The sequence below is a fragment of the Oncorhynchus gorbuscha genome, linkage group LG17 (genome assembly GCF_021184085.1).
Source record: "Oncorhynchus gorbuscha isolate QuinsamMale2020 ecotype Even-year linkage group LG17, OgorEven_v1.0, whole genome shotgun sequence".
NCBI classification, from domain to species: Eukaryota; Metazoa; Chordata; class Actinopteri; order Salmoniformes; family Salmonidae; genus Oncorhynchus; species Oncorhynchus gorbuscha.
This window is the reverse complement of record NC_060189.1, coordinates 36,027,434-36,038,140: the sequence shown is the minus strand read 5'-3', so window position 1 is coordinate 36,038,140 and position 10,707 is coordinate 36,027,434. Positions and strand designations below refer to the sequence as shown.

General features: G+C 43.3%; 1 protein-coding gene across 1 annotated transcript; it reads left to right on the top strand.

Annotated features, from left to right (window-relative positions):
• The first annotated feature begins 3,210 nt into the window (after positions 1–3,210).
• On the top strand, positions 3,211–9,997 carry LOC124001858 (leucine-rich repeat-containing protein 57-like). The gene is made up of 6 exons (XM_046308984.1): positions 3,211–3,580; positions 3,914–4,138; positions 4,309–4,444; positions 4,639–4,907; positions 8,789–8,974; positions 9,503–9,997. The coding sequence occupies exons 2-6, from the start codon at positions 4,055–4,057 to the stop codon at positions 9,542–9,544; spliced, it is 717 nt and encodes a 238-aa protein (XP_046164940.1). The 5' UTR covers positions 3,211–3,580; positions 3,914–4,054; the 3' UTR covers positions 9,545–9,997.
• Positions 9,998–10,707: the final 710 nt, after the last annotated feature.

Sequence of the window (10,707 nt, the reverse complement as noted above, 5' to 3'; positions counted from 1 at the left end):
GTAAGAGTGTCCATGATTGAGTCTTTGAATGAAAAGACTGTCCAGTTTGAGTGTTTGTTGCAGCTCATTCCAGTCACTAGCTGCAGCGAACTGAAAAGACAAGCGACCCAGGGATGAATGTGCTTTAGGGACCTTTAACAGAATGTGACTGTCAGAACGGGTGTTGTATGTGGAGGATGAGGGCTGTGAGGCCATAAGAGTGTTTTTATAAATAAGCATCAACCAGTGGGTCTTGCAACGGGTATACAGAGATGACCAGTTTACAGAGGAGTATAGTGCAGCGATGTGTCCTATAAGGAGCATTGGTGGCAAATCTGATGGCCGAATGGTAAAGAACATCTAGCCGCTCGAGAGCACCCTTACCTGCCAATCTATTAATGACATCTATGTAATCTAGCATGGGTAGGATGGTCATCTGAATCAGGGTTAGTTTGGCAGCTGGGGTGAAAGAGTAGCGATTACGATAGAGGAAACCAAGTCTAGATTTAACTTTAGCCTGCGCTTTGATATGTGCTGAGAGAAGGACAGTGTACCGTCTAGCCATACTCCCAAGTACTTTTATGAAGTGACTACCTCAAGCTCTAAACCTTCAGAGGTAGTATTCACACCTGTAGGGAGAGGGGCATTCTTCTTATCAAACCACATGACCTTTGTTTTGGAGGTGTTCAGAACAAGATTAAGGGTAGAGAAAGCTTGTTGGACACTAAGAAAGCGTTGTTGTAGAGCATTTAACATAAAATCCAGGGAGGGGCCAGCTGAGTATAAGACCATCATCTGCATATAAATGGATGAGAGAGCTTCCTACTGCCTGAGCTATGTTGTTGATGTAAATTGAAAAGAGTGTGGGGCCTAGGATTGAGCCTTGGGGTACTCCCTTGGTGACAGGCAGTGGTTGAGACAGCAGATGTTTTGACTCAGGGATGCAAACTAGTCACCTTTCGGCGGAATTCGCTGAAATTGGCATTGTTAATTATGCTAGCTGGATCGAATTATCCATTAGCTAGCCAGAGAACTGTTGAGCAACATTAGCCAATTTAACTCATCAAATAATTGAGTTTATGGTGTGAAAATTAGCTGGATAATAAAGTTAGGCAGCTAGTTAACATTACAACATCAGATGAGCTAACATTAATAACCTAACCAATTCGCTATAGTATTAACTGGTATACGACTCCTTGCCATTCCTCAAGTTATACACTTTAGTTGCTTACTGGACCCTGGCAATCTATGTGAAATGTTAACTAGCTAATGAACTAACTACTATCTATGAACTAATATTTTCCCTCTACAGTATGTGGTTAATTTTAAGAATGAGAGAATTAGAATTGAAAATGAGGCATTGTTTGTTAAACAAGTGGATTCAGGGATTAAATGTAGAGTTAGCTGGAACTGGGCCTAGCTTAAACTGGATGTCACTACAATAATTTCACTACACTCACAATAACATCTGATAACAATGTGTTTGTGATCAATACAATTTTATTTGTGATGAAAGGAACACCACACACTTTTCCTCTTTCTCACTTTTTCAATACAGTGGATAAAATGGGGTATGCCAGGTGTACTCTCTGCCTGAAAGAGATCAATTATGCCAACAACGGGTCTCATGCTCTGCTGCTGACACATTGTAGAACAGTGTACAATGTAATAAGACATTGCTTTTGTTGTGTTGAACTTGACACAGAGTAACACGTGTGTGTGTGAGGAAGATTATTACATTTTTTACTCAGTGAACATTTTTTTGTTGTTGGTGCACTTGATCGATGTCTACTATAGTGCCCACTATAATAGAGCAAAAATAAATGCCTGTTTCATTTTATTTCTACTTTCAGATGTTTTTTCCCCAAGTGCAATATTTAGATGTGTGTGGTCACAAGTGTTCTATTATATTTTCATTTAACTAAGTCAGTTAAGAACACATTCTTATTTACAATGACAGCCTACCGGGGAACAGTGGGTTAACTGCCTTGTTCAGGGGAAGAACAACAGATTTGTACTTTGTCAGCTCTGGGATTTGATCCATGGCAGCTCAGGGATCCAATCCAGCAACCTTTTGGTTACTGGCCCAATGCTCTAACCACTAAGCTACTACATGCCCCTATTATAAAGGCTGTCATGGCTGACTGTAATATTAGTGTATTGTTTTTCTCTGGACTTGTGTCATTTGCAGTAAAGTCTATGCAACAAATAACATTGGATTGGTTTCGTTAAATTTTTTAGCTGCGAGTTAGGTTCACATTAACCACTTTTTATTTTGCACATAGAGACTGATCATGTAGATCATATCATTTGTTGTTTAATAAGTTAAAACCTGCATTTCAAGAAAGGATCCCGCCTAAGTCATAAGAAATTAGTATTCTAAAGCTGATATTTAAAAAAAGAAAATGTTATCCCCATAGCAGGGATTTTTTTTTGCATGTTTCAGTGTAAAAAAAAAAAAGTATCACCTTTTTTGGGCCCCCACCAGTTTGCATCCCTGCTTTATACACTGCGCTCTTTGAGAGAGGTAGTTAGCAAACCAGGCCAAAGACCCCTTCAGAGACACCAATACTCCGCAGGCCCACAATAATAGAATGGTTTACCGTATCAAAAGCTTTGGCCAAGTCAATAATAATAGCATCACAACATTGCTTAGAATCAAGGGCAATAACGACATCATTGAGGACCTTTAAGGTTGCAGTGACACATCCATAACCTGAGTATTGGGTAGTACAGTATGGGGAGCACATGATGTTAGATTATCTGACTGCTACTGCTTGAGCAGAGATGATTACTTTAAGGAATTAAATATAATTCATCAAATATAAGTAATATACACAACTGATATTTTTATTATTTCATATTTTTCTATTGATGTCTACATGACAGAGACAATTGAATATTTTCAATGCTTTGGCAATGAATGTTCACTACTTCTGGTTTAGGAATTCCTAAAATCATTGTAAAGTCATTATTTAATAAAATAATCCAACTGAAATCTGATTATTTTTCAATAGTCAAATACAAACCGACCTCAAAAAAACAATAAACCCTCTGCAATATTAAATATCGACCTAAAAGTTATTGACCCACGAAGAAAATGAAAATATCCAATGTATGTCAGATCGTGAAATTCGCGTTCAAATATTTTTTTTACTGACCAAATTATTCGATTTTTTTTACGCAATACAAAAACCACAAAATTCAGCGTGGACCAGATTGACGCGCTCCCCATTATTTATTGTTCATGCAGTCAGGATTCACCCTCTATAGATAATTGTGTAATTTATCTGCAGCAAAAAAGAAATAGCTCAAAAAGCAGTAATACCAGTATGCAAATCAAGGAGCCGAATGAACGGCTTTCTTACGGATGCATCCAAAAGATCCGTTCACGAACGACCCACCACTACAAACTGCTGGCTTCCCAGCGACATATTTGTTGTTCGAGATGCAGGATTAGCTACAGTATGTCCTAGGCGACTAGCTAATTGTTTATGTTTGACTAGTCCAACAATCCCCATAGTTATGTTCCTAATATGTTAGTTACCATTTGCAGATACGTAATTTACTGCACGAGAAGGACTTCAAATCAGCCCGCAAGGTAAGTAACGTTATCAGTTAGCTAACTACTGTAAACAAATCCCTGTTGGTCTTACTCGCTAGCGATGCTAACAGTATCCTCCAAATATTTACCATAATTTCGGAAAATTGTATTTGAAAGTACAGATAACGTTATTACCCTTTGCTAATAGACAGAGTACCTCTAAAGTCAATAATTTGCATGAACGTCTCAAAGTTTGCCGGACAGTAAGTAGTAAGATAGCTAGCAGCAATGGCTAACCAACTTCTGACCTCATGGTCCTTTCCTTTGCATGTCAGCTAATGCATAATCGCCTACAGCCGTGATGAATACAAAATCAATGATCTCTTTCAGGGGCCCCACTGAAACAGGCAGACCCACATTATCTGGCACCACCATCATAATAATAGGTTAGATAATTACAAGTGTGTGACTTACTGTCGAGTTGAAGACCATCACTTAGGAGGACCGCATCACCAGGTAACTACAACAAAGATGGGGAACAATGCAATCAAAGCCCACCTGGAGAACTCACAGAAGACTGGGATCTTTCAGCTGACAGGGAAAGGTCTTCCTGAGGTAAGTCATACACACACAGAGCACATCCTATAGTCTGACTGTTAAAATGTCCCCACACCACAACAGCCTTATAACTGGTGCTTTGTTTATTTTGCTGAATTCCATTCAGTTGTGGTTTTTGTCTTGGATGGTTTGAAAGTATGTATTGTTTTGCCACTAATGTATTTCAGTTCCCCGAGGAGCTCCAGAGGTTGACTGGAAACCTGCGGACTGTAGATCTGTCCTCCAACAAGATCGAAATGCTACCTGCTGCCATAGGAAACTTCCTTCAGATGAAGAGTCTGACTTTAAACTGTAATAAACTCAGTAAGTGGTTGTTGCATCCTCAACGTTACCGTCTGTCACACGACAGCATCTGTTGACAAATTTTCTAAACTTTGCTTTCACTGAATAATGAATGACCATTACTCGCATTGATTATTTATGTGCGTTCATCTGCTTCAATCAATCTCTTTAGCTAGGCTGTGTATTAAGTGTGTGTGTGTTTTGTGTGTACACAGCAAGTCTCCCAGATGAAATTGGAAAGCTGAAGAAACTAGAGACTCTTTTGCTGAACGGGAACCACCTGACGCAGCTCCCTATCACTATAGGACAGCTGAAAGCGTTGCGCACCCTCAGCCTGTCAGGGAACAAATTCCGGGAGTTTCCTGCTGGCCTTGGCTCCCTACGACACCTGGACGTTCTGGACCTGTCCAAGAACCACATCCAGGCGGTGCCTGCTGAGGTGGCGGCCTTGCAGGCCATTGAGATCAATCTCAACCAGAACCAGGTAATCAGGTGTTTATTGGTGCATCTCAAATGGCACCATATTTATTCAATCACATTTATTTATAAAGCCCTTTTTACATCAGCCAATGTCACAAATTTCTGTACAGAAACTCAGCCTAAAACCCCAAACAGCAAGCAATGCAGATGTAGAAGCACAGTGGCTAGGAAGAACTCCCTTAAGTCTAGAACCTTTGAGATTATTTAAGACACTATTTGAAGAGGTAGGGTTTCATGTTTTCAGAAGAGTCTGCTGTCAGACCAAGGTATCGGAGGTGGAGTACTCTGGGTTTGAGCATAGCCTGAAGGTAGGGAGGGGCTGTTCCTCTTGCTGCTCCGTAGGCAATTACCATGGTCTTGTAGTGGATGCGAGCTTCAACTGGAAGCAAGTGTAGTATGCGGAGGAGCGGGAGAACTTGGGAAGGTTGAACACCAGGTGGGTTGCGACGTTCTGGATAAGTTTCAGGGGTTAGATGGCACAAGCTGGGAGCCCAGCCAACAGCGAGTTGCCGTAGTCCAGACGGGAGATAACAAGTACCAGGATTAAGACCTGCACCACTTCCTGTGTGAGGTAGGGTTATACTATACGGACGTTGTAGAGCATGAACCAGCAGGAGCGATTTACTGCTTTGATGTTTGCAGAGAATGGCAGGGTGTTGTCCAGGGTCACGCCAAGGTTCCTTGCATTCTGGGAGGGGGACAGTGTGGAGTTGTCAACCGGGATGGAGAACTCTTGGACCGGTCAGGCCTTCCACCGGGGGGGAAGAGCAGCAGCTCTGTCTTGTTGGGGTGGAAGGGCTGACATCCAAGCTAAAATATCTGCCAGGCACGCAGAGATGCGTGTCACCACTTGGGTGTCAGAAGGGGGAAGGAGAAAAGTAGTTGAGTGTCATCTGCATAACAATGTTAAGAAGGACCATGTGAGGATTTGACGGAGCCGACTGACTTGGTGTATAGAGAGAAGAGGAGAGTGCCTAGAACCAAGACCTGGGAGACACCAGTAGTGAGAGTACGTTGTGCAGACACAGATCCTCTCCATGTCACCTGGTAGGCGCGGCCTGCCAGGTAGGATGCAATCCAAGCGTGTGCAGAGCCTAAGACGCCCAGCCCTGAGAGGGTGGAGATGAGGATCTGATGGTTCATAGTATTAAAGGCACTGTGAACCATCAAACAGAGAGAGTTCGCTTTGGCAGTGTGGAGAGCCTCCGTGACCTGGAGAAGAGCAGTCTTGGTTGATGTACCCGTCTTGAAGCCTGACTGTTTAAGGTTAAGAAGGTCGTTCTGAGAGGGATACCGAGAGAGTTTATCAGAGGCGGCACTTTCAAGGTTTTTCAAAAAATAAGAAAGTGATTCCGGTCTGTAGGGTTTGATGTCAGAGGGGTTGAGTGTTAGTTTCTTGAGGAAGTGAGGGATTTTTTTAAGTCAGTGGGGATGCATCCAGTAGTCAGGGATGAAGAATCGGAGACGGTCTCAGACTTCACAAGTTGCAGGATTTCATCTGGAGAGAGAGGGGAGAGATCAAGGTATAAGGTTCTGTGTGAGTGGGACTGGTGGACTCAATAGGCTGAGTGAATGAGGAGCGGATGTCGTCTACCTACTTTTCAAAGTGGTTGACAAAGTTGTCCGCGTAGAGAGAGGGGGTGGATGATTAAGGAGTGGGGAGAAGGTGGAAAATAGTTTCCTAGGGTTAGAGGCAGAAGCTTGACATTTTGAGTGATATAAAGTGCCTTTAGCAGCTAATAGATATAGTGCACCAATTTTAACCAGGTACTTAATCTACAGTACCAGTCAAAAGTTTGGACATACCTACTCATTCTGGGGTTTTTCTTTATTCTTGACTCTTTTCCACATTGTGGAATTTGTCAGATGTGGCAGGGCCTGCAAACTATTTCAGGCTGCAAAGGGAAGCACAGCCGCGAGCTGCCCAGTGACACGAGCCTACCAGACGAGCTAAATTGCTTCAAGGCAAGAAACACTGAGGCATGAGAGCATCAGCTGTTCCGGACGACTGTGTCATCAGCCGGCGTGAGTCAGACTTTTAAACAGGTAAACATTCACAAGGCCGCTGGGCCAGACGGATTACCAGGACGTGTGCTCCGGGAATGTGCTGACCAACTGGCATGTGTCTTTACTGACATTTTCAACATGTCCCTGATTGAGTCTGTAATACCAACGTGATTCAAGCAGACCACCATATTCCCTGTGCCCAGAGCACTAAGGTAACCTGCCTAAATGACTACAGACCCGTAGCACTCTCGTCCGTAGCCATGAAGTGCTTTGAAAGGCTGGTAATGGCTCACATCAACACCATTATCCCAGAAACCCTGGACCCACTCAAATATGCATACTGCTCAAACAGATCCACAGATGATGCAAACTCTATTACACTCCATACTGCCCTTTCCCACCTGGACAAAGGGGACACTTATGTGAGAATGCTATTCATTGACTACAGCTCAGCGTTCAACACCATAGTGCCCTCAAAGCTCATCACTAAGCTAAGGATCCTGGGACTAAATACCTCCCTCTGCAACTGGATCCTGGACTTCCTGACGGGCCACTCCCAGGTGGTAAGGGTAGGTAACAACACATCTGCCACTCTGATCCTCAACATGTGGGCACTTCAGGGGTGCGTGCTCAGTCCCCTCATGTACTGCCTGTTCACCCACGACTGCATGGCCACGCACGACTCCAACACCATCATTAAGTTTGCAGACGACACAACAGTGGTAGGCCTGATCACTGACAACGACGAGACAGCCTATAGGGAGGAGGTCAGAGACCTGGCCGGGTGATGCCAGGACAACAACCCATCTCTCAACGCAATCAAGACAAAGGAGATGATTGTGGACTACAGGAAAAGGAGGACCGAGCACGCCCCCATTCTCATCGACAGGGCTGTAGTGGAGGAGGTTGAGAGCTTCAAGTTCCTTGGTGTCCACATCGCCAACAAACTAGAATGGTCCAAACACACCAAGACAGTCGTGGAGAGGGCACAACAAAACCTTTTCTCCCTCAGGAGACTGAAAAGATTTGGCATGGGTCCTCAGATGCTCAAAAGTTTCTACAGCTGCATCATCGAGAGCATGGTTGCATCACTGCCTGGTTACGGTAACTGCTTGGCCTACGACCGCAAGGCACTACAGGGGATAGTGCGTACGGCCCAGTACATTACAGGGACTAAGCTGCCTGCCATCCAGGACCTCTACACCAGGTAATGTCAGAGGAAGGTCCTAAAAATGGTCAAAGACCCCAGTCATAGACTGTTCTCTCTGCTACCGCATGGCAAGCGGTACCGGAGCACCAAATCTAGTACCAAAACGCTTCTCAACAGCTTTTACCCCCAAGCCATAAAACTCCCGAACAGATAATCAAATGGCTACCCAGACTATTTGCTTGTTGTCCAGCCCCCCTCGCCAACTCATCTTTTACGCTGCTGCTACTCTGTTTATCATCTATGCGTAGTCACTTTAAGTATTCATTCACGTACATATTACCTCAATTAGCCTGACTAACCGGAGCCCCCGCACATTGACTCTGTACCTGTACCACCTGTATATGGCCTCGCTACTGTTATTCTCACTGTCATTCTACTTGTATTTTTTATTTCTTTACTTATCTATTGTTTATCTAATACCTTTAAAAAAAAAACTTAAATTGCACTGTTGGTTAGGGCTTGTAAGTAAACATTCCACTGTAAGGTCTAAACCTGTTGTATTCGGCGCACGTGACGAATAAACATTTGATTTGTAAACAAATTTGTAAGCACAATTTGAGGGAAGTAAGCTTTTTGTGCATATGGAACATTTCTGCAATCTTTTATTTCAACTCATGAAAGATGGGACCAACACGTTTTTGTGATGTTTATATAAATGATGATCCCAGATTTCAGTGGTGTCTGCAGAGGTGTCCACCTGCCAGAGGCTGAAGGTGCTGAGACTGGAGGAGAACTGTCTGGAGCTCACCTCCATCCCTGTGTCCATCCTCACCACCTCCCAGGTGTCCCTGCTCTCCGTGGAGGGCAACCTGTTCGAGGTGAAGAATATGCGTGACCTGGAAGGGTATGAGAAGGTGAGTCGTGAAACAGATGCTTGTTTCTTTGACATTCAGCCCGCTGCTAAATGAATGATCAAGGTTAAAGCAAGGAACAGTCAAGCTACTGCTCTATGCTGTCTTATCGATAATATCGATTGTAAACAAAACAGCTCATGTGTTTTCAACTCAACTGTTTTAAATATCGTTCCTCCCCATGGTTGACGTCATTTTTGTGAGCAGCGTAGAAACAAATACTGTTTCTAAAGAGTGGTGTTCTAGCTAAACAATAATGGGATTTCCTGTTCAATGTTGAGAAGGATCAACTGAAGAAACTTGTGGTTCAGACTGCTGTTCTTTTTTTAGTCATAATCCCTGCATTTGACATAATCTGTGGTCAAATATAGCCCCAACCATTAAATAGGACCACCTGCCTATTATCATACTCAAATTAGACCACCATTCAGTTCTTACTCAAAGGGCGTATCATATAGTTCTCATTTAGTCCGTGGTGTCGCAGCCTCAGATGTGCCTATTTGTTCATCTAATTTGTTGTTTACCCCACAGTACATGGAGCGCTTCACTGCAACCAAAAAGAAATTTGCCTGAACAATAGAAAGAGAGCATCCCCCTGAGTCCAGCTTGTGATCTACCCACAAGCACCCTCTAAGTGGTTGTGGTGTACTACAGTAAATATGGCTTCTGCACTCCTGCGGCAACAGGTTACAACGGAGAAGGACCACTGTAGAGAAGGACTGATCGAGAGCATGCTACAGGACTGCGTGTGAAAACAACAGGACACCATTGATGGTGACAGAGAACTATGTGAACGATGGACAGTGCACTCACTTTAATGATATTCATAAATTGCATATTGAATACTTAGCTATTAATTTCTGACCGAAATGTTGTCTTTAGTTATTTAACCGAAGCTTGTAGTACATTCGTGGCCAAAAGTTTTGAGAATGACACAAATATTTATTTTCACAAAGTCTGCTGCCTCAGTGTCTTTAGATATTTTTGTCAGATGTTACTATGGAAAACTGAAGTATAATTACAAGCATTTCATAAGTGTTAAATGCTTTTATTGACAATTACATGAAGTTGTTGCAAAGAGTCAATATTTGCGGTGTTGACCCTTCTTTTTCAAGACCTCTGCAATCTGCCCTGGCATGCTGTCAATTAACTTCTGGGCCACATCCTGACTGATGGCAGCCCATTCTTGCATAATCAATGCTTGGAGTTTGTCAGAAATGGTGGGTTTTTGTTTGTCCACCCGCCTCTTGAGGATTGACCACAAGTTCTCAATGGGATTAAGGTCTGGGGAGTTTCCTGGCCGTGGACCCAAAATATTGATGTTTGGTTCCCTGAGCCACTTAGTTATCACTTTTGCCTTATGGCAAGGTGTTCCATCATGCTGGAAAATGCATTGTTCGTCACCAAACTGTTCCTGGATGGTTGGGAGAAGTTGCTCTCGGAGGATGTTTTGGTACTATTCTATATTCATGGCTGTGTCAGGCAAAATTGTGAGTGGGCCCACTCCCTTGGCAGAGATGCAACCCCGCACATGAATGGTTTCAGGATGCTTTACTGTTGGCATGACACAGGACTGCTGGTAGCGCTCACCTTGTCTTCTCAGGACAAGCTTTTTTCCGGATGCCCCAAACAATCGGAAAGGGGATTCATCAGAGAAAATGACTTTACCCCAGTCATCAGCAGTTAAATCCCTGTACCTTTTTATAGAATATCAGTATGTCCCTGATGCTTTTCCT

What these genes read in the sequence shown, in the direction of transcription:
- LOC124001858 (XM_046308984.1), top strand. Translation starts at nt 4,055, where the DNA reads ATGGGGAACAATGCAATCAAAGCCCACCTGGAGAACTCACAGAAGACT. An exon ending in TTTAAACTGTAATAAACTCA is followed by an intron (nt 4,445 to 4,638) that starts GTAAGTGGTTGT and finishes GTGTGTACACAG; the next exon opens with CAAGTCTCCCAGATGAAATT. An exon ending in ACCTGGAAGGGTATGAGAAG is followed by an intron (nt 8,975 to 9,502) that starts GTGAGTCGTGAA and finishes TTTACCCCACAG; the next exon opens with TACATGGAGCGCTTCACTGC.